The following is a 24,893-nucleotide window of genomic DNA, read 5'->3' as shown; positions in this document are numbered from 1 at the left end:
TAGCCCAAGCCAATGTACAGTAAATTACAGTAAATGACTGACTTACCCTTTTACTTTATTTTGTACTTAAACCTTTTTAATTGGAACTTAATTATACTATGTGTCTAATGTGGACAGAATTCTGTGGGTAATACATGACTCAAACCTCAAGCTTTTCTAACAATGAGAAAGCGTGGCTATTTGATTTCACTTATAAAGAGTTATTAGCAATAATAATCCCAGAGAATATTAGATTAGGCACTATAATCCCCGTTTTCAGAGGAAGTAAAACCCAAGTACAGCAGACACTTCATGGTAACTCACTGGCTAAACACCTGATCTGAGCCAAGCAGCAGAGAAGTGATCCTCACTGGCTAAACAAAAACAGAAACCTGAGCCTCTAAGCCTTGATTGTGGCTGCCTCACTGAGTCAGTCCGCTAGCATCTGGCTTGGTCTTTCCAGCTTGGGTGTTACAGTCCTGAAGCTATCCATCCTACTGGACAGAGGGCTCTACAGGTCCCCAAACTCTCAAAATCCTCAAAACACTGTTAAAATATTCGTTGGGAATGCTATGAAAGTTTACTCTTAGTTAAAAATTAAGTTGATAATTTCTTAAAAATTAAGTTAATAAAAGAGCTCTCAAGAGAAAGATGGCATGTGAAATATTTAACACATTTTCCACTGCTTAAGCCCATGTTAGTTTGAGTTATGTAACCAGGTATTATAATTCCAAGGAATTGCTTGTGTGCCCAATAAAAGCAGATCAAAAAAGAAAAAGCCGGAAGCTCCTGGGTGGCTCAGTCATTAAGCGTCTGCCTTTGGCTCAGGTCATGATCTCAGGGTCCTGGGACTGAGCCCCACGGCGGGCTCCCTGCTCAGTGGGGAGTCTGCTTCTCCCTCTCCCTCTGCCCCTCCCCCCACTTGTGCACTCTTTCCTCAAATAAATAAAATCTTTAAAAAAAAGGAATTATTTCCTTAAGATTTTGGTAAGACCAATCAGAATATTACTTTATAAAACTATCAAGAGCTAAGGGGCGCCTGGGTGGCTCAGTCGGTTAAGCATCTGCCTTCAGCTCAGGTCATGATCCCAGGGTCCTGGAAGCGAGTCCCACATCGGGGGGTCCCTGCTCCGCGGGGAGTCCGCTTCTCCCTCTGCCTACTTGTGCTCTATCTCTCTGTCAAATAAATAAATAAAATCTTTAAAAAAAAAAACTATCAACAGCTAACATGCTTCAGTTAGGAGTTCCAAAATAGGCATTAATATTTCAGTCAACCATATAAGAGGAATTATCCAAATGCAGTAATTGAAGAATTCTGTATTCAGATTAATGTTAAATTCCCACTAACTCAATGTCTAGAACAACCTGTTCACTTGTGCTGACATAAAAAGTAATGACTAAAACTTGGAACAAATTACTTAATACCTGAGACTCAATTCCCAGATTCTTCTGAGCATTGATTCTAAGAGCCAATCTCTTAGCAATTTCTAATTTCTCAGCATTTCCTGCAGTTGGAGCGGGAACACTAGATGTTCCAGGAGCAGCCATATCTTTAACTCTCTTCTTTGAATTAAACATACTTTCAATTTGTTCATCAATCTAAGTAAGAAAAAGAAAGATTAATAAAAATTGGATTAAAAATACCAATTTAGATATATCCACAGAAACTAATAAAGACTATTTCTATCATATGACTAGAATCAGACACTTATATTTGTTAATTCAACCACACAGATCAATAGGAAAATAGACCAGCTATTTGTTGAGGGTGGTACATTTTAAAAAATCAGTTACCTATGGCAGGAAAAAGAAAAGGAAAAAGAAAAAGAGAAAGAAAACAGAGATACAGTGCCACATGAACCAAGTGAGCACACTCTTAAGTGGTCCAAAAAATACATCCCAGTTTAGCAACTGAGGAACATGTGCTGTCAAGACAGAGCACTCAACATGATGCAGCTGAGATATAAGTATGACTTGAGGCTAAATTAAACTGCAGTGAAAAAGGCTGGAAAAAAGGGCAGTGTAACTCAAGGCCAGTAGGCCACTAAAAATATAGTCAACAGTTCTCATGGGGAATGGTACATGTTCCTAGGGTGGGGATCCCCAAATCCTTCCCAACTTCTAAAGTGTAAATGGGTTTGCCTTAAAAACTGGGTAACAGAGGCACCTGGGTGGTTCAGTCATTAAGTGTCTGCCTTCAGCTCAGGTCATGATCCCAGGGTCCTGGGATCGAGCCCCGCATCGGGCTCCCTGCTCCGCGGGAAGCCCGCTTCTCCCTCTCCCACTCCCCCTGCTTGTGTTCCCTCTCCCTCTCTCTCTCTGTCAAATAAATAAATAAAATCTTAAAAAAAAAAACAAAACAAAACTGGGTAACAGAAGGGCACCTGGGTGGCTTAGCTGGTTAAGCATTTGCCTTCAGCTCAGCTCATGATCCCAGGGTCCTGAGATGGAGCCCCACGACGGACTCCCTGCAGTGGAGAGTTGGCTTCTTCCTCTCCCTCTGCCCCTCCCCACTCATGTTCTCTCCCTCTCTCCCAAATAAACAAAATCTTAAAAAAAAAATTGGGTAACAGAATCAGAAAAGAAGGCTTTATTGTTTTATTCCTTTGAACCAAAAAAGGAAAAACAGTAAGGTTGTTTTCCCCATCAAAACAAGAACAAAGGGTGAATGCCTCAGCTCTTCCAGGAGCCATATGAGTCCAGCTGCAACTGTGTCATTCTAAGGCTGGACACATCTATCTCATAGGCTATTTGCATTTCCTTTTAAAGATGCCTTCTGCCCAAGAATGACTACTGACAATGCCTACTAAAGAGATACAAACCCCTTTATATACTTAAATTAGGTTAATAAGGCCTTATCTGCTTATCTGCTTATCTGCTAAAACTCAAATGCAGAGAAGAGCTTGCATAGGGTTTTAAAAATTAATTAGGTGGGGCAGCTGGTGGCTCAGTCAGTTAAAGTGTCTGAATCTTGATTTCAGCTCAGGTCATGATCTCAGGGTTGTGAGATCGAGCCCCACATAGGGCTCAGCTCAGCACTGATTCTGTTTGAGATTCTCTCTCTCCCTCTCCTGCCCTTCTCCCCACTCATACACACTCTCTGTCTCCAATAAATAATCTTAAAAAAAAAAAGTTAACCAGAGAAAGAACCGATATATTTCATACAATGAGATTCAAAATAATGTTCAAAGTAACAAAAAAACTGAGGTGGTTTTTTGGGAGGCTTGGGGGGCTCAGTCGGTTAAAGCATTTAACTCTTTTTTTTTTTTTTTTAATTATTCTTGAGAGAGAGAGTGAAAAAGAGAGAGAGAGAGAGATCGAGCAAGAGCGGCGGGGAGAGGCAGGCAGAGGGAGAGGCAGGCTCCCCACTGAGCAGGGAGCCTGACATGGGGCTCGATCCCCGGACTCCAGGATCATGACCTGAGCCAAAGGCAGCCGCCCAATTGACTGGGCCACCCAGGCTCCCCTAAAGCATATGACTCTTGACTTCTGCTCAGGTCATGATCTCAGGGTTGTGAGATCGAGCCCTGAGTTGGACTCCACACTGGGTGTGTATCCTGCTTAAGATTCTCTCTCTCCCTCTCCCTCTGCCCCTATCTGCCTAAAGAGAAAACAATACAGGTGGTTCCAAAGCAAGGCCATAAATTCTTTAATATTCTTCCCCTTCAAAAGGTGGAGCCTCTTCTTGAGTGCCTCTTCTTGAGTGTGGGCTGGACTTAATGACATATTTCTAAGAACAGAATAAAGTAGTAGTGCCAGTGTGTGTCTTTAGACAGTAGTCATAAAAGGCCTTAAGGCTTCCTCTTTGCCACTCCTTCAGCTCACTTTGGGAGAAGCCAGCTGCCATGTTATAAGGACACACAGGCAGAGGAAAGAAAAGAGGTATCCTGACAAAAGCAGTGAGTGAGCCATCATGAAAGAATATGATCCTGTATCAGTCAAGCCTTCAGATGGCCATGCCCTGGGACAACAGCTTTACTACAACCTCAATGAGACCCTAAGACAGAACTACAGGCTAAACTGCTCCTGATTTCCTACACCAAAGGAAATGAGATAATAAATGTTTGTTGTTTTAATCTACAACATTTTGACTGATTTGTTACACCATAACCAATAACTAAAACACTGACTTAATTAAATTTTAAGCAAGTATGGTACATTAGAAAGAAATGGTGTAGGGTTAATGAGAGATCTGGGGTCTGGTGCTGTCTGTGCTTAACAGCCAATGTGGTTGTAGGCCAAATACTTTTTCTGGGCTTCAAATTCCTCAAACGACAAGATCAGATTGAATTTCTGATTCTAAAATTATGTCCTAAGCTTAGGTTTAATACAGTATATACATGTATATATAATATATATATATTTAAAAAAAAAAAACCTTCTATAATCAATGATCAAATGTGTTAGAGGATTTGAGTTAAACAAGCTTCTTGAATTGAGGATTTAAACGTTCTTTGATATGCTAATACCATACAGTAGTATACACTAGGAAGACTTTCCAAAATTATTTTATAATGAAAACATGCTCTTCTAGAGCTCAAGCTTCTTTGGGTTCCCAAGGATATTCTGTGAAACCCTGAATTTGCTGAGTCCTCAGGGTCCCTCTTCACTGGGTCACAAATCATGCCATTGGCTAAGACCATGAGCTCTGAAGTAAGAATGGAATGGGTACAGGGCCCAGTTCATCCCATTAATCGCTACGTAAATCTGAAAAGAGTATTTCTTTCTAAATCTCAGTCTCTTCAATTATAAAATGGGAATACTCTTGAGTATCTACCTTGTCTGGATAATGTGCAGAAGTAAATAATCCCTGTAAAGTGTCTGACACAATGCATGGCACTCAGTAACACTCAAAAGCGCTATTATTATTTTTGTTTTTTAAGTAAACTCTACCACATCCGATGTGGGTGGGGCTTACACTCACTACCTCAAATCCAGAGTCGCATGCTCTACCAACTGAGCCACCAGGTGCCCCGTGACTATTGTTAATGACGATACTCTGTAATGATTAAGTTTACACAGTAAAAATATTAGCACTAACATTATTAAAGACGTGGGGGGCCAGGTACTCTTCAGACCACTACAGGGGATGCAGACTAGTATTCGCTTTGCAGGAGGACAATGTGACAATGTTTCAGAACCAAATTAGATAACCCTTTTGGCCTAGCAGTTCCATTTACACTACTCAACCTCAAAACTTAATCTGATGAATGTGCAAAACTAAATGCACAAGCAGTAAAATACAGTTTATGATAATATATTCCAAATATGAATATATAGAAACAACCCACATATTCAAAATTCGGGGTTTGATTAATTAAACTGTGGAATATCCATACAATGAAATATCATGTAACCATTAAGAATAATGTAAGAATGAGGGGCGCCTGGGTGGCTCAGTCAGTTCAGCATCCGACTCTTGATTTCGGCTCAAGTCATGATCTCAGGGTCATGGGATTAAGCCCTGGTAGGGCTCTGTGGTCAGCAGGGAGTCTGCAAGAGATTCTCTCCTGACCCTGCCTCCACTCATGCATGCTCTCTCTCTCAAAATAAATAAATCTTTAAAAAATTCATTAAAAAAAAAAAAAGACTGCAAGAATCAATTTACTAAAACGAGAAGATTTCAACCTAAGACTGTTGTTGTAAAGGTATATAAAGCAGTATGGCCTTATTTTTATGAAAATACATATATATGGGTAGGACATATGAGACTATACAGAGAGACAGAGAGAGGGAGAGAGAGAGAAAGGGTTGGGAAGGGCACACACCAAAAAGGTTTGCAATGACTGGCGATCTCAACAAGCAAATGGTAAGACCTCCAGGACAAAAGCAACAATTCTCAATTGGCACGAATGAGGCTTAGAAAAAGGACACTTACGTCAACTGCAGCATCCTCATCATCCGAATCTTGCAGACCGAGAGCCGCTTTTTGCAACTTCTTCCTCTCATTTGCCAAAGCTTGTTCTGTTTCATCAAACTTGAATCCCTTACCAGAGAACCCACTACTCTTTTTAATTATTTTCCCTTCCTTTCAAGGAAAAACAAAAAAGTTAATTTCATACTAAAAAACGTTAGTGTTCAGGAACTTAGGAGTAATTAAGTATTTTTCAAAGTAGTGCATACCAATGTAACAAAAACACTTCATCTAGCACATGAACAACAAAAAAAGAACTCTACATAATACTGGGTTGAAGCAAAAGAAAGGATTTTGTTTTCACTCCTTTTCCCCCTCTCTAAAGAGATAAAATAATCCTATCAAGGTTTACAAGTATTAAATATTCAAGATTTACAACACAATAATGAGCTGCATAAAAATAATGGGAGTTAAAAAAAACTCACAGCTTTCTGCTGATCTTTGAAATCACTCCAAAGTTTCTCCAGATCAGGAGGCACTGCAGTTCCTGACAATTCAAGAGCTTTAATTATGTCACCGGCATAGCGAGCTTGATCTTCTGTGATAAAAGTATACGCATAACCCTAATGAATGATGAAAAAGTGGAACTGTTAGGCACTAACAACAAGACTCTTACTCAGATCACAAGATAAAATCTGACCCACCTAATAAATCCTCTTAAGACTAACTTCATTAAAAAAATAGAAGAGTCCTACTAAATTCTTTAATGCTTCAAAGTGAAATATCTATGTTTAATATTTAAAAGTAAGCAAAACCAGAAAATTTCTAATTTCTTCATGTATAAATAGAAATATATGATTTTAGACAAACGCACAAATGCATTGTCACATATATGGATTTTAATATAGCACATTATCTTTCCCCCTTTTTTTTGCATTCCCTTCCTACACTACCCACTGCACCACTCTACCCCAACTAACTTGTATTAACTTTCTAGGATGTAGCTTTCCATATAATTTTTCCCTTACATAGTTTTTAAGACCAATAAAAGATAAAAAAAATAAAACAATTTATGGTGTGTGTGCATATATGTATGTATGTGTATATATACATGTATGTCCAACTCCAACCTTTCTCTTGCCTGAACCAAAAAGCTCCTGGAGGGGTGCCTGGGTGGCTCAGTCGTTAAGCATCTGCCTTCGGCTCAGGTCATGATCCCAGGGTCCTGGGACTGAGCCCCGCATTGGGCTCCCTGCTCCGCAGGAAGCCTGCTTCTCCCTCTCCCACTCCCCCTGCTTGTGTTCCCTCTCTCGCTGTGTGTGTCTCTCTCTGTCAAATAAATAAATAAATCTTTAAAAAAAAATAATATTATATATAGAAATGAGTATCAACTAGTCCCATACTCTGAGGATTGATCATTTTCAAAATGTCCCCATAACTCCTATTATCTACTCCTTAAAATCCTTAAAAAAAAAAAAAACCCTATATTTTAAATATAATGGAAATCAACTTTAAAAAATTCTTCTTACTTTATTGCCTGCTCTTCCAGTCCGTCCTGCTCTGTGCACATAATCCTCATAATGGTTGGGGCAGCTGTAATTTACCACAAGAATCAGATGTTTTACATCTAGACCTCGGGCAGCAACAGAAGTAGCTACGAGAAGTTTGCAGGTCCCATTCTTAAAGTCATTTATGATGCTATCTCTGTCATACTGATCAATACCTGCAAGTAAATTTAAAAAAACTTATAAAACCACACAATGTAATTAAATTTTTCATTTCCTCCAGCACAGAAATAAGTGCAGAGTAAAGAATAAATCCAACATACATTGACCACACATCCACCAACAAGGGTATAAAAAATAAAACACTAAGGAAATGTAATGGCAAGACCAAAGGCTACTGCTATCAACTCATTTATGAATCTTCCAAATCTGCCCTTGTTTGGCACCCTTTCTTGCAGAACCCCACCACAGATTCATTAACCTATACCTGTTTAGGAAATAAAAGAAGAAAAAGAGGGTACATTCAGCCTACATTAACAGGATTCAGATCTTTCTCCTTCTCCTATGAGTTAATTAGAGCCTTGCTAATCATTTTTTTCCCAAGCAGCAGAAGCATCAATCACATGGGACATTGTCAGAAATGCAAAATCTCAGGTCCTACCCCAAACTACTGCATCAGATTTTATATTTTAACAAGATCCTTAGGTGATTACACATTCCTATTAAAAGTTTGAAATACACTGGTTAAAAAGTGTACGCCCAATTGGATCTCTCTTAAACGTTACCCAAAAAGCCTCGAGATGACTGATAAAGGAGAATATAAAATGCTAAAATGTTCTAGTACAAGATAATCAGACCACAAATTGATTTTATGATGGAGAACTTCTAGTAATTACAAAATGGAATGGGGTAAATTCGCAAACCATGAAATTCAATTCTGCAGCAGGACATATTCTAAGACTTCACATATGATCTGAGTTTAAAATACAAAGAATACTTAGTATCTAAGTATGTATCAATGTTAATTAATATTATTACCTAAAATTTAAATGTACTATTCAAAGAATGAATAAAAGAAAATATTTGGATCTAATGTCAAAACAAGTGGAATCTAACTTTGAACCCAAAAGTCTTATTAAAAAAATTAATGGAATCAAAATCAATATAAATTTAAAATTAAAAGGTACCAAAGCTTTTACTTTAGACTGACGTATCCTGACTACCTAACTCAATGGCACATACCTTATTCCATGAAGTGAATATAATATGCTAAGTGAAACATATGGAATACCTGCCCAGCAGCAATTAACCCTCTTCCTTTTAAACATACCTCAAGTTTGTTCAAATATCCAGCCAACACATAGTCATGTATATCAAACCAGAGATGAGCCTCATTCTCAGTTTTAGGAGGTGAATGAACCCCTCTCAAGCGTTCTGTGCTAAGGCTGCCTTTATAGTCTTAAAATCAATAAGGATTAAGGGGCGCCTGGGTGGCTCAGATGGTTAGGCATCTGCCTTCAGCTCAGGTCATGATCTCGGGGTCCTGAGATTGAGTCCCACATCGGGCTCCTTGCTCAGCAGGGAGTCTGCTTCTCCCTCTGCCTGTCGCTCCCCCTGCTTGTACTCTCCCCCTCTGGCAAATAAATAAATAAAATGTTTCTTAAAATAAATAAATAAATAATAAAATAAGGATTAAATCCAGAGAGCTTGGGGCACCTGGGTGGCTCAGTTAAGCGTCTGCCTTTGGCTCAGATCATGATCCCAGAGTCCTAGGATCGAGCCCCACATCAGGCTCCCTGCTCGGCGGGAAGCCTGCTTCTCCCTCTCCCACTCCCCCGGCTTGTGCTCCCTCTCTCTCTGTGTCTCTGTCAAATAAATAAAATCTAAAAAAAAAAAAAAATCCAGAGAGGTTTACTGTACCTAAGTCATCTCTATCAATATTTAATGTATTGGAAACTAGAACTGGAGCGCCTGGATGGCTCAGTCAGTTAAGTCTGGCTTCAGCTCAGTTCATGATCTCAGGGTCCTGGGATCGAGCCCTGTGTCAGGCTCCACTCTCAGTGGGGAGTCTGCCTATCCCTCTCCCTCTGCCCACCCCCTACTCGTGCTCTCTCTCTTAAATAAATAAATAAAATCTTAAAAAACAAAAAAGAAACCAAAACAGAGAAAAATTTTAAAGTACTTATTAACTTATTTAAAAATAAAAATAAAGCATATTACAATTGAAAATTTTTTGTGAAAAATAACCCTTCCAAAATAGTAAAATAATTTATTAAGATGCTTCACAACTTTGTAAATCTCTTTAGTGTCTGGCTTAGTAGAGGATAGTTGGCATGTCATATCTTTTGCACCCCAATCTGGTACAATATAACATGCCACAAAACCTTTAGAAAACTAGTCTATATACACTCCTAACAGAATGAAAGTGGAAAAGACAAAGCTTGTGGTGAGGTTATTACACAAATACTTGTGATCTCATGAACCGGTGAAATTCTGAGACTCTCAGGGGTCCCAGTACAATACTTTAAGAACCATTAGTCATTTGCCTTGCTTACAAATGATTTACACACAAGCATATGATGCAGTTCTGATGAAAGAGATAAGAGAAGTACAGACAAGGGATTATGGGGGGAAATGTCCTTACTTACAGAAAAAACACATTTCTGGGGTGTTTGGGTGGTTCAGTGGGTTAAGAGTCTGCCTTCAGCTCAAGTCATGATCTCAGGGTCCTGAGATCGAGTCCTGCATTGGGCTCCCTGCACAGCAGGGAGTCCGCTTGTCCCTCTACCCCTCCCCCCCACTGGTGCTTGCTCTCCCTCTCTCCCAAATCAATAAATAAAATCTGGAAAGAAAAGAAAAAGAAAAAACACACGTTTCCCTCAATGAAGGAAAAGCTATTCATTGGACCAACCCTCCTGCAGATAACAACTATGAATTCTAACCAAAATGTTAAAAAAAAAAAAAAACTACTTGAAGGCACAAGACAGTGACTAAAAGCAATCAAAAACTGGAATTTCTGACATATGGAATAATATAACGGCACTCCCTGAGTTTAAAGGATTTTATTTATTTACTTTAAAGATTTTGCTTGGGGAAAGGCCCCAGGACGCCAAGGAAGGAAGTCAAACTTAAATAGAAAGTCTTACTGACAAGAAGAAAGAGTTCAGGACAAACTCAGGATCAGAAAAACAGGAGATAAATCCAAGAAAGAACAACAGAGTAGGCATGCTCAAATCTGTGGCCCCTGAACTATGCATGCATGGCACAATCCAAGCAGCCTAGCTATGGCTAAAAGAAATGAACAGAGATTTCAGATGTTGCCCATTAAAAAAAGACTTTCAAATAAGGGTTCAATCAAGTTACTGCCTTATTAAAACAAAATACAACACTCTTAAAGAAAATATAAGAGAATTCAGAGTGTATAATGTATCATTCATAAAGCCCAGTACACAAACCAAAACTACTGGACAAAAAAAATTTAAAATATATAAAACAAAATCAAAAGACAGTCAATAGAAACTGACTTCAGATGACAGGGATATTATGATTAATAGTCAAAGATTTTAAAGCAACTGTCTTAACTATGGTCAAGGAAAAATTTTCAAATGTGCATAATGGATGGCCAGAAAATCTAATTAGAGAAATAAGAAAATATAAGAGAGCCAGTTGTAAATTCCAGAACTAAAAAAAATGCATTATCTGAATTTAAAAATTCACTGGATGGACTTAACAGCAGGTAAGAGATGGCAAAAAGGAAACCATGAACTTCAAGATAAGAGTTAAGAAATGACCCAATCATGGGGCACCTGGGTGGCTCAGTTGTTAAGCCTCTGCCTTCGGCTCAGGTCATGATCCCAGGGTCCTGGGATCAAGCCCCGCATCGGGCTCCCTGCTCCGCGGAAAGCCTGCTTCTCCCTCTCCCACTCCCCCTGCTTGTGTTCCCGCTCTCGCTGTGTCTCTGTCAAATAAATAAATAAAATCTATTAAAAAAAAAAAAAGACCCAATCTTAATTAAGGAGGGGAGAAGAAGGCTGAAAACCCAAAGTGAACAAGGATCAAAGACATTTGAGACACTATTAAAGGGCTGAACATACACATAATTGAAGTTCCCAAAAAAGAAGAAAAATAGCGCAGGAAAAAAAACCTGAAGAAATAATAGTCAAGATTTTCCCAAATGTATCACAAACCATATCCCAAGGGAATAAATTTACAGGTTCTACAGGCTCAGTGAACCACAAGTAGAAGAAATACAGTCAGCACATACACTTACCATATGACCCAGCAATCGCATTCCAGGTTATCTACCTTACAACAATGAAAACCGTTCACACAAAAATCTGCAGTTGAACATTCAATAGCAGCTCTATTCATATTTGTCAAAAACTGGGAAAAATCTGGGGCGCCTGTGTGGCTGTCGGCTGGGTGACCAATTCTTGATTTTCACTCAGGTCATGATCCTGGGGTCCTGGGGCTGAGCCCCGTGTCCAGTTCCACACTCAGCAAGGAGTCTGCTCCAGGATTCTCTCTCTCCATCTCCTGCTGCCCCTCCCCTGCCCATGCTTACTCTCTCTCTCTCAAATAAATAAGTCAATCTTTAAAAATATAAATAAAATTAAAAAAAAAAACTGGGAACACCCCAAATGTTCTTCAGCAAATGAAGAGATACACAAACAGTGGTACATCCACAGTAAACAATGCTGGGTGATAAAAGAAATGAACAAATTCATTGGGTCTCAAAGTCATTATGCTGAGTGAAAAAAGCCAAGTGCATAATATATGACCTATATTTACATTTATTCTTATAAGAACACATCAGTGGTTGCCAGGCGTTATAAACAGTATTTTTTAAATTACTTTTTAGTTACTTTTAAAGGTATAGGACAAGGGAATTTTGTGGGGTGATGGAACCATTCCATATTCTGATTATGATGTATCCTGTGGGACGACTGAAGCGGCAATAAAACCGAGAAACAGCCCACGTGTCAACAGAAATGAACTAAACAAACGGGTAGATTTATATAAAAGAGCATTAACAACAAAGGGAAGAACTCAGAAACACATGTTGACTGAAAGATAACACGACACAAAAAGGTTCAGAAAATATGATTCCATTTATCTCAAATTCTAAGTACAACTAATATATGTTGGGAAAAAATATACAAAAATGGTTGCCCCTGGGGGTGAAAACAGGAATTAATAGAGGGAAAGTTCTAAGGTATATCTGAATAGAGATTTGGGTTTCACAACTTACATACATTTTTCAAAACTCATCAAATGGCACACTTAAGATATGTACATTTCACTACAGTTTACTGATAATTTATTAAAGAAAAAATGTGGGGGGCACCTGGCTGGCGCAGTTGGAAGAGAATGATTCTTGATCTCAAGGGTCATGAATTTGAGCCCCACATTGGGGGTAGAGTTTACTTAAAAAATAAAAAAATAAAATGAACTTGTGTTAACCATCTACATATTGAAGTGAAATGCACTAATGCTAAAACTTAAACTTACTTTCAAACTTATCAAAAAACTAAGAAACAGGGGCGCCTGGGTGGCTTAGTCAGTTAAATGTCTGCCTTCGGCTCCGGTCATGATCCCAGGGTCCTGGGATCCACCCCACATCTGCACTGGGCTTCCTGCTCAGCGGGGAGCCTGCTTTCCCCTCTCCCTCTGCCTGCAGCTCCGCCTGCTTCTGCCCTCTCTCTCTCTCTCTCTCTCTCTCGGTCAAATAAATAAAATCTTAAAAAAAAAAAAAACCTAAGAAACATGATGAGTAGGTAGAACAACAGATGGCTAAAGCTATGAAAGAGAAATACAAAAAAATGTTGGTTGTAGAATCTAATATTGGATATTCAAGGGTGTTCCTTATATAATTTTCTCAGATTTTCTGTGTTTAAAAATTCTGGTTATAAAAATAAGGGGAAAAAAGACACAGACATATGGAAAACAGTCTTCTTCCTCTGCAAGTTGCCTGGATACAAAAGTGAAGATTAAAACTGCAGAAGCCTTTTGGAGTCATGAAAAAAGTTGGCTTAATAACTAAGTTAACACACTCAGAATGGCAGTACAGAAACTACAAAACAGTGACAGTGAGCCACTGAAGGAAACAATATGGAGTCTACTTCACCATCAGATTTCATGTTTTGCAAAATAATAAAAATTTCTCATGATTTAAGGCAGCTGAGCTAGTTTTTTTTTGTTTTTTTCTTGAGAGAGAGAGCGAGCACAAGTTGGGGAAGGGAGGGACAAAGGGAGAGAATCTTAAACAGGCTCCACACCCAGCGGACGGCCCTTGCGGGGCGTGACCTCACAATCCTGAGATCATGACCTGAGCTGAAATCAAGAGTCGGACACATAGCCAATTGAGCTTCCCAGGCGCCCCCTGAGTACTTTCTGTATTTGCTGAAAAAATAAAAAAGTAACTGGTATTTTTTTTTTAAGATTTTATTTATTTGACAGAGAGAGAAAGAGTACAGAGAGGAGAAGCAGCAAAGGGAGAGGGAGAAGCAGCAAAGGGAGAGGGAGAAGCCGGCTCCCCAGTGAGCAGGGAGCCCAACTCAGGGCTTGATCCCGGGACTCCAGGATCATGACCTGAGCTGAAGGCAGATGCTTAACCGACTGAGCCACCCAGGTGCCCCTAGGGGCGCCTGGGTGGCTCAGTCGGTTAAGCGTCCAACTTTTTTTTTTTTTTTTAAGATTTTAAAAAGTAACTGGTATTAATACTACAACTCCAAGGCCTCAATGAAGCACTCTGCCCTATAAAAAAATGCCTCTGTTCTCATATATCATAATTACCCAGAAGTAGAAACCAGTGTGTTGCTCTAAGTTCATCATTATTTACCCTATTAGACGCATTATGGGTTTTTTTTTTTAAGATTTTTTTTTTTTTTTAAGATGTTATTTATTTGACAAAGAGAGACAGCGAGAGGGAAAAAAAAGCAGGGGGAATAGGAGAGAGAGAAGCAGGATTCCTGCAGAGAGCCCAACGCGGGGCTTGATCCCAGGACACTAGGATCATGACCTGAGCCGAAGGCAGATGCTTAACAACTGAGTGACCCAGGTGCCCCCCGATTTGAGATAGTGAGAGAGAGAATGAGTGGGGGGGAGAGAGGCAGAGGAAGAGGAAGAGACAGAAGCGGACTCTATGCTAAGCAGGAAGCTCCCCTACCTCCCGCCTTCACTCCTCCCTTACTAGATCTGAAATCTTGAAGAATTACAGGTAGCTCTATAAAACACAAAGCATGCAGACCATCTCTGATCTTCCTTCTCACTATGCATCAAACTATGTATTAGGTATAAAATGCACATTAATTTCATGTGGAGATCAAGAATTTTGTGGTTATACCCTTTAATTCTTAAAAAACCCTAAATACACCTGGGTGGCTCAGGAGTTAAGCATCTGTCATCAGAAAGAATGAAATCCATCTGCAACAATGTGGACGAAACTAGAGGGTATTACGCTAAGTGAAATAAGTCAGTCAGAGAAAGACAAACACCATATGATCTTACTCATATGTGGAATTTAAGAAACAAAACAGAAGACCATAGGCGAAGGGAGGGAAAAATAAAACAAGACGAAATCAGAGGGGGAGGACAAACTATAAGAGACTTTTAATTATAGGAGACAAACTGAGGGTTACTGGAGGGGAGGGGAGTGGAAGGGATGGGGTACCTGGGTGATAGACATTAAGGAGGGCATGTGATGTAATGAGCACTGGGCATTATATAAGACTGATGAGTCACTGACTTTTTCCTCTGAAACTATTAATACATAATATGTTAATTGAATTGAAATTTTTTTAAAATTCACAGAAGACATCCACATGGTCAATAAACAACTGAAAAGATGCTCAACAACACTCATCAGGGAAATGAAAACCAAAAATACAGTGAGGGGCCCCTGGGTGGCTCAGTCGTTAAGTGTTTGCCTTCGGCTCAGATCATGATCCCAGGGTCCTGGGATTGAGCCCCACATCAGGCTCCCTGATCAGCAGGAAGCCTGCTTCTCCCTCTCTCACTCCCCCTATTTGTGTTCCTTCTCTCGCTGTGTCTCTCTCTGTCAAATAAATAATAAATAAAATCTTGAAAAATAAAAAACAAGCAAAAACTACAATGAAATATCACTTCACACCTGTCAGAAAGGCTAAAATCAACAACACAAGAAACAAGTGTTGGTAAGGATGTGGAGAAAAAGAAACCCTCAAGCACTGTTGGTGGACAGCATGGAGATTCCCCAAAAACTTAAAAACAGAACTACCCTAGAGGGCTAGCAAGATGGCAGAGGAGTAGACCAAAATTTCATCTGGTCCCAGGAATTCAGCTAGTTATCAAACCATTCTGAACACCTATGAACTCAACAGATCAAAGAAAAGAATAGCAGCAACTCTATGAACAGTAAAGCGACCACTTTCTGGAAGGTAGGATGTGCGGAGGGAGCCTCCGCTACCAGCAAGTGATAGAGCAGCGGTGCACAAAATAGGAACTTTTAGAAGTCGGCTCCAGTGAGGGACGTTGCTCCAGTGGCTAAGCAGGGGGATGTGGAACTCTCACTGGGACAGTGTAGTCTCAGGACCCTCAGGGTCACAGAAAGACTGAGGATGCCTGAGTGTGGAAAGCTCCCAGGTATCAGAGGGGGCAAAGCCGGCTGCAAACAGTGAGCCCACGAGTGGGCTCTCAGCTTGGGGTTGCCATGACCATGATCCCCAGCACAGTCGGGCCACTGCTTTTTGAGCCGGGGCCCAACAAGCAACAGAACTGGGGAGATTCCCCTTCCTCCCGCAGAGAGGAGCGGCACGGGAGCATGCCATAGGAATCTGCCGGGTTTGGAGAGTCCAACTGGGGCCGTGTGATGCTCGGTCACAGGCCAGGAGAGCACAGAGTGCGGCCAGAGACCAGGGAGACAGGAATGACTGCTTTACCCTAAGGTCGCACCAAGGAATGGGGCCCCAAGAGAGACAAGAGAGCGAGGGAACATAAGCGGGGGAGTGTGAGAGGGAGAAGCAGGCTTCCCCCTGAGCAGGGAGCGTGATGCAGGGCTCGATCCCAGCACCCTGGGATCACGACCTAAGCCGAAGGCAGACGTGTAACAACTGAGCAACCTAGGCGCCCCTTCTCATCCTCGAAAGCTGTACGGAGAGGCTTGAGAGGAAACCCGAGGTGATTACCTAGTCTGGCCCCTGGCAAGGGCGGTGCAATTCTGCCTGAGGCAAAGAAACTTGAGAATCACTGTAACAAGTCCGTCCCCCAGGAGATCAGCAAGAACATCCAGCCAAGACCAAGTTTACTGATCAATGAGAACTGCAAAACTCCAGCACTAGGGGTATACAGCACACAGAATGCATGGCTTTTCCCCCATGATTCTTTAGTCTTTCAAAGCTAAGTTTTTAAATTTTCTTTTTTTTCTTTTTCTATTTCTTTTTTTTAAAATTTTTCTTCTTTTCAACTAACTTATCAATTCCTTTTTTTAAATCTTTTTTAATTTTCATTTTTATAGTCATATTCCATCCCTTCATTGTATTTACCCTTATTTTTTTTTAAGATTTTATTTCTTTGAGAGAGAGAGAGAGTGAGAGAGAGAGAGAGATCCCAAGAGGGGGTAGGGTCAGAGGGAGAATCAGACTCCCTGCTCAGCAGGAAGCCCAATGTGGGACTCGATCCCGGGACTCCGGGATCATGACCTGAGCCGAAGGCAGTCGCTTAACCAACTGAGCCACCCAGGCACCCTGTATTTACCCTTATTTTTGTATATATATGTTTTTCTTTCTTTAAAATTTTGGAAGGCAGGTCCTTCGAACAAACCAAAATATACCCAAAATCTAGCGTGTGGCTCTGTTCTATTCACCAGCATGATATATTTTTTTTTCCTCTTCCCCCCAGTTTCGGGTCTCTTCTGATTTGTTTGGTGTATGTTTTTCTGGGGTCGTTGTTACCCTTTTAGCATTTCGTTCTCTCATTCATCTATTCTCCTCTGGACAAAATAACAAAATGGAAAAACTCACCTCAAAAAAAAAGAAAAAGGGGCAGTATCGACTGCCAGGGACCTAATCAACATGGACATTACTAAGATGTTGGAACTAGAGTTCAGACCGACAATTATAAAGATACTAGCTGGGCTTTAAAAAAGCATAGAAGATACTAGAGAATCCCTTCCTGGAGAAATAAATTCTAACCAAGTCATAATCAAAAAGGCTATTAATGAGGTGTAATCAAAAATGGAGGCTCTAACTGCTAGGATAAATGAGGCAGAAGAGATAAGTAGTGATATAAAAGACCAAACGATGGAGAATAAAGAAGCTGAGGAAAAGAGAGATAAACAACTACTGGATCACAAGGGGAGAATTCGAGAACTAAATGATACCATAAAGAGAAACAATATTTGAATAATTGGGATTCCCAAAAGAATAGGAAAGAGAGAAACAGCCAGAAGGTATATTGAAGAAATTATAGCAGAGAACCTCCCTAATTTGGGGAAGGAAACAGACATCAAAATCCAGGAGGCACAGAGAACCCCTCCCACAAAAACCAATAAAAACGGGTCAACACCCCAACATCTAATAGTAAAACTTACAAATCTCAGAGACAAAGAGAAAATCCTGAAAGAGCTCGGGACAAGATGTCTGTAACTTACAGCGGTAGAAACATTAGATTGGCAGCAGACCTATCCACAGAGACCTGGCAAGCTAGAAAGGACTGACATGACATATTCAGGGCACTAAATGGGAAAAATAGGCAGCCAAGAATACTATATCCAGCTAGGCTGTCACTGAAAATAGGAGAGATAAAAAGCTTCCAGGAGAAATAGAAAGTAAAAGAATTTGTGATCACCAACCAGCCCTACAAGAAATACTGAAATGGGTCCTCTAAGCAAAGAGAGAGCCTAAAAGTAACATAGACCAGAAAGGAACAGAGACAATACACAGTAACAGTCAACTTACACACAATACAATGGCACTAAATTCATATCTTTTGATAGTTACCCTAAATGTAAATGGGCTAAATGCCCCAATCAAAAGACAAAGGGTATCACATTGGATAAAAAAACAAGACCCATCGATATCCTGTCTGCAAGAGACTCATTTTAGACCCAAAGACACCTCCAGATTTAAAGTGAGGGGGTGGAAAACCATTTACTATGCTAATAATGGACATCAAAGAAAGCTGGGGTGGCAATCCTTGTTTCAGACAAATTAGATTTTAAACCGAAGACTATAATAATAGATCAGGAAGGACACCACAGCATACTTAAAAAGGGTATATTCAACAAGAAGATCTAACAATTGTAAATATGTATGCCCCTAACATCAGAGCTGCCAATTATATAAGCCAATTAATAACAACATCAAAGAAACACAGAAACAAAAATACAATAATAGTAGGGGACGTTTAACACCCCCCTCACTGAAATGGACAGATAATATAAGCAAAAGATCAACAAGGAAATAAGGGCTTTAAATGACACAATGGGCCAGATGGACTTCAAAGATATATTCAGAACATTTCATCCCAAACCAACGGAACACAAATTCTTTTTGAGTGCACATGGAACACCCTCCAGAATAAATCACATCCTGGGTCACAAATCAGGTCTCAACCGGTACCAAAAGACTGGGATCATTCCCTTCATATTTTCAGACCACAATGCTTTGAAATTCGAACTCAATCACAAGAGGAAAGTTGGAAAGAGCTCCAAGAGTTGGAGGCTAAAGAACATCCTACTAAAGAATGAATGGGTGGCTCACTGGTTAAGCGTCTGCCTTCGGCTCAGGTCATGATCCCAGGGTCCTGGGATCGAGCCCCACATCAGGCTCCCTGCTCAGCAGGAAGCCTACTTCTTCCTCTCCCACTCGCCTGCTTGTATTGCCTCTCTTGCTGTCTCTCTCTGTCAAATAAATAAATAAAATCTTAAAAAAAAAAATGAATGGGTCAACCAGGAAATTAAAGAAGAATCTAAAAAATTCATGGAAACAAATGAAAATGAAAATGAAAACACAACTGTTCAGAATCTTTGGGTTGCAGCACAGGTTGTCCTAAGAGGAAAGTATAGAGCAATACAAGCCTTTCTCAAGAAACAAGAAAGGTCTCAAATACACAACCTAACCCTATACCTGAAGGAGCTGGAGAAAGAACAGCAAATAAAGCCTAAACCTAGCAAGAGAAGAGAAATAATAAAGATCAGAGCAGAAATCAATGAACTAGAAACCAAAAGAAGAGTATAACAGATCAACTAAACAAGGAGCTGGTTCTTTGAAAGAATTAATAAGACTGATAAACCTCTGGCCAGACTTATCAAAAAAAAAGGGGAAAGGACCCAAATAAATAAAATCATGAATGAAAGAGGAGAGATCACAACCAATACCAAAGAAATACAAAGAATTATACGAACATATTATGAGCAAAACTATATGCCAGCAAATTAAACAATCTGGAAGACATGGATGCATTCCTAGAGAAGTATAAACTACCTAAACTGACCTAGGAAGAAATAGAAAGGAAAATTGAAGCAATAATCAAAAATATCCCAATAAAACAAGAGCCCAGGGCCAGAAGGCTTCCCAGGGGAATTCTACCAAACATTTAAAGAAGAATTAATACCTATTCTTCTGAAACTGTTCCAAAAAATAGAAATGGAAGGAAAACTTCCAAACTCATTTTATGAGGCCAGTATTACCTTGATCTCAAAACCAGACAAAGACCTCATCAAAAAGGAGAACTACAGACCAATATCCCTGATGAACATGGATGCAAAAATTCTCACCAAAATACTAGCCAATAGGATCCAACAGTACATTAAAAGGATTATTCACCGGGCACCTGGGTGGCTCAGTCGTTAAGCCTCTGCCTTCGGCTCAGGTCATGATCCCAGGGTCCTGGGATCGAACCCCACATCGGGCTCCCCGCTTGGCGGGGAGCCTGCTTCTCCCTCTCCCACTCCCCCTGCTTGTGTTCCCTCTCTCGTTGTGTCTCTGTCAAAAAAATAAATAAATAAAAAAATAAAAAGGATTATTCACCATGACCAAGGGGGATTTATTCCTGGGCTGCAAGGCTGGTTAAACATCTGCAAATCAATGTGATACACTACATTAATAAAAGAACAAGAACCATATGAATCTCTCAATAGATGCAGAAAAAGTATTTGACAAAGTACAGCACCCTTTCTTGATTAAAACTCTTCACAGTGTCGGGATAGAGGGTATATACCTCAATATCATAAAAGCCATCTATGAAAAACCCACAGCGAATATCATTCTCAATGGGGAAAAGCTGAGAGCTTTTCCCCTAAGGTCAGGAACGCGGCAGGGATGTCCACTATCACCACTGCTGTTCAACACAGTACTAGAAGGCTTAGCCTCAGCAATCAGACAACAAAAAGAAATCAAAGGCATCCGAATCGGCAAAGAAGTCAAACTCTCACTCTTTGCCAATGATATGATACTGTATGTGGAAAACCCAAAAGACTCCACCCCAAAACTGCTAGAACTCATACAAGAATTCAGTAAAGTGGCAGGATATAAAATCAATCCACAGAAATCAGCTGCATCTCTATACACCAACAACAAGACAGCAGAAAGAGAAATTAAGGAGTCAAACCCATTTACAATTACACCCAAAACCATAAGATATCTAGGAATAAATCTAACCAAAGAGGCAAAGAATCTGTACTCAGAAAACTACAGAATACTCATAAAAGAAATTGAGGAAGACACAAAGAAATGGAAAACTGTTCCATGCTTATGGACTGGAAGAACAAATATTGTGAAAATGTGTATGCTACCTAGAGCGATCTACACATTTAATGCAATACCTATCAAACTACCATCAACTTTTTTCAAAGAAATGGAACAAATAATCCTAAAATCAGTATGGAACCAGAAGAGACCCCAAATAGCCAGAGGCATGTTGAAAAAGAAAAGCAAAGCCGGTGGCATCACAATTCCGGACTTCAAGCTCTATTACAAAGCTGTCATCATCAAGACAGTATGGTACTGGCACAAAAACAGACACATGGATCAATGGAACAGACTAGAGAGCCCAGAGATGGACCCTCAACTCTATGGTCAACTAATCTTCGACAAAGCAGGAAAGAACGTCCAATGGAAAAAAGACAGTCTTCAACAAATGGTGTTGGGAAAATAGGACAGCCACATGCAGAAGAATGAAACTGGATTTTCATTCTTCTTTTTCAAGAATTTCCTTACACCACACACAAAAACAGACTCAAAATGGATGAAAGACCTAAATGTGAGACAGGAATCCATCAAAATCCTTGGGAAGAACATAGGCAGCAACCTCTTCGACCTCAGCCGCAGCAACTTCTTCCTAGACACATTGCCAAAGGCAAGGGAAGCAAGGGCAAAAATAAACTATTAGGACTTCATCAAGATAAAAAGCTTTTGCACAGCAAAGGAAACAGTCAACAAAACCAAAAGACAACTGAAAGAATGGGAGAAGAAATTTGCAAAAGACATATCAGATAAAGGGCTAGTAACCAAAACATTTTTTTTTAAGATTTTATTTATTCATTTGACAGAGAGAGAGACAATGAAAGAGGGTATACAAGCAGGGGGAGTGGGAGACGGAGAAGCAGGCTTCCCGCTGAGTAGGGAGCCTGATGCAGGGCTCAATCCCAGGACCCCAGGATCACGACCTGAGCCAAAGGCAGACACTTAATGACTGAACCTCCCAGGTGCCCCTAGTATACAAAATCTATAAAGACAACACCCAAAGAACAAATAATCCAATCAAGAAATGGGCAGAAGACATGAGCAGACATTTCTGCAAAGAAGACATCCAAATGGGCAACACATGAAAAGTGCTCAACATCGCTCAGCATCAGGGAAATACAAATCAAAACCTCCATGAGATACCACCTCACACCAGTCAGAATGGCTAAAATTAACAAGTCAGGAAACGACAGATGTTGACGAGGATGCGGAGAAAGGGGAACCCTCTTAAGACTATTGGTGGTAATGCAAGCTGGTGCAGCCACTCTGGAAAACAGTATGGAGGTTCCTCAAAAAGTTGAAATACAGCTACCCTACGACCCAGCAATTGCACTACTGGGTATTTACCCCAAAGATACAAATGTAGTGATCCAAAGGGGCACGTTCACCCCAATGTTTATAGCAGCAATGTCCACAATAGCCAAACTATGGAAAGAGCCTAGATGTCCATTGAGAGATGAATGGATAAAGAAGTTGTAATACACACACACACACACACACACACACACACACACACACACACCCTGGAATATTATGCAGCCATCAAAAAAATGAAATCTTGCCATTTGGAACGACGTGGACGGAACTAGAGGGTATTATGCTAAGTGAAATAAGTCAATCAGAGAGAGACAATTATCATGATTTCACTGACATGTCGAATTTGAGAAACAAGACAGAGGATCATAGGGGAAGGGAGGGAAAAATGAAACAAGATGAAACCAGAGAGGGAGACAAACCATAAGAGACTCTTAATCTCAGGAAACAAACTGAGGGTTGCTGGAGTGGTGGGGGATGGGAAGGATGGGGTGGCTGGGTGATGGACATTGGGGAGGGTATGTGCTCTGGTGAGCGCTGTGAATTGTGTAAGACTGATGAATCACAGACCTGTACCTCTGAAACAAATAACACATTATAGTTAATAAAAAAAAAAAAAGACACTACCCCACAATCCAGTAATAGCACTACTGGATATTTACCCAAAGAATACAAAAACACTAATTCAAAAGGACATGTGCACCCCTAGGTTTACAGCACTATTATTTAAAATAAGGAAGGAGCCCAAGTATCCATCAATAGATGAATGGATACAAATGTGGGGTATATATATAGAATGGAACATTATTCAGCCATAAAAAGGATGATATCTTGCCATTTGCAACAACATGGATGAAGCCAGAAAGTATAATGCTAAATGAAGTAACTCAGAGAAAGACAGATACCATACGATTCCATTCATATGTGGAATTTAAGAAACAAAACAAATGAGCAAAGGAATAAAAGAGAGAGAGAGAGAGACATACCAAGAAACAGACTCTTATCTAGAGCACCAACTGAGGGTTACCAGAGGAGAGGTGGGTGGTGGGATGGGTGAAATAGGTGATGGGATTAAGAGGACACTCAGGACAAGCACTGAATGACGTGTAGAACTGTAAAACTGAAAATAATATAGCACTGTATGTTAACTATACTAGAATTAAAATACTTATTCAAAAAATAAGAAATTCTGATACATGATAAAACATCAATAAGCCTCAAAGACAATTATGCTAAGTGAAAAAAAAACCAGGCACAAAAAGACAAATACTGTATGATTCCACATGTGTGAAATATCTAAAACAGGGAAATTCACAGATGGAAAAATCAGAATACAGGTTCCCAGGGGCTAAGGGGTGGGGATGGAGATGAAGTTATTACTTAATTGGTAGAGAGTTTTTGTTTGGGATGAAAAACACTTCTGGAAGTAGATAACAGTGATATTACACAGCATTGTGAATGCACTTAATGTCACTGATTTATACACTTAAAAATAGTTAAAACGGTAAATTTTATATAATGTACATTTTATCCCAATAACAAAAAAAGGAGAAAATATGAGGCATTTTCAAACATTAAAAGTTAACCAAATACATACCCTCAAAGTACCTAAAAGCCCTTTTAATTGTATCCACAATGACATGTGGTATGGTAACTGTATTTTCCAAAGATGACAGCAAAAGCATGGCCTATTCTACATACTCTTCTGCATGGGGAATGACCGTCATATCAAGAATTGGGAGTCTACGCCTCCATCCCCTCTAATCTTAGCCAGTCCTGGGACTATTTTAACCTTCAGTATATTGTGAAAATGAAAGTACCATCTTTAAATTGACTTGTCAACTTTCGGTTCTTGCCTTCCAGCCAGGTACACAGAAGAGATCCGCAAAGGGAAGAGCCATCACCCCAGGCCAATAGCCTGAGCTCAGTGTCAACATGCCAGCCACCTAAGTTAAGGCAAGTTGGAAATGGATCCCCAGTCCCAACTAAGCCACCCCAGTAGACCCAGCATGAAACAGAAACTAGACAGTATGTGCTGAGCTCCACCCAAAGTGCAGATTTATGAAATAAATGACATTTGCCACTAAATTTTGGCATGGTTCATTACAAAGTCACAGACTGCCAGAACACTTAGTGATGATAATTCAAACTGTGTTCCATATGTTTAGCGTTCTAAGTCCCACATACATTTAACAATGGAGATGTTACATCAAAATTAAAATGTTTCTTTCAATTAAAGGTGATCATGAAAACATCTAAGTAGCATGGCACAATGGAAGGGATTTAACGTGAAACAGAAAATTTTAAGTTCAATTTCTCCTTATCTGATTAATGGCTATACGGTTTGGTCAAACCAATGTACTGTTGTCTTACTTTCTTAATCTCTAAGATGGAACAATAATAATGCTTACCCCTTCATAGAGCTGTTGTGAATAAAAACTGAGATAGATGATATAAAATCTGGCTCTAAATCACAGTACACAGTAAATATCATCATTCAGAACACAGCAGCACTTGGTC

At 39.9% G+C, this 24,893-nt stretch overlaps 1 protein-coding gene across 2 annotated transcripts in view; it reads right to left on the bottom strand.

The window, feature by feature from the left end:
- DDX46 (DEAD-box helicase 46) overlaps positions 1-24,893 on the bottom strand; it is a 75,580-nt gene that overhangs the window by 10,046 nt on the left and 40,641 nt on the right. The window contains exons 16-19 of one of the 2 annotated variants that reach the window (XM_027605413.1): positions 7,363-7,556; positions 6,319-6,456; positions 5,858-6,007; positions 1,402-1,578 (exon numbers count right to left, since the gene is read on the bottom strand). In XM_027605413.1, the coding sequence (XP_027461214.1) occupies positions 1,402-1,578; positions 5,858-6,007; positions 6,319-6,456; positions 7,363-7,556 (659 nt within the window). The remainder of the gene's footprint in view (positions 1-1,401; positions 1,579-5,857; positions 6,008-6,318; positions 6,457-7,362; positions 7,557-24,893) is intronic. The other variant, XM_027605414.1, reaches the window with a different exon arrangement.

The sequence above is a fragment of the Zalophus californianus genome, chromosome 5 (genome assembly GCF_009762305.2).
Source record: "Zalophus californianus isolate mZalCal1 chromosome 5, mZalCal1.pri.v2, whole genome shotgun sequence".
Lineage (NCBI taxonomy): Eukaryota > Metazoa > Chordata > Mammalia > Carnivora > Otariidae > Zalophus > Zalophus californianus.
This window is presented reverse-complemented; position numbering and strand designations above follow the sequence as displayed.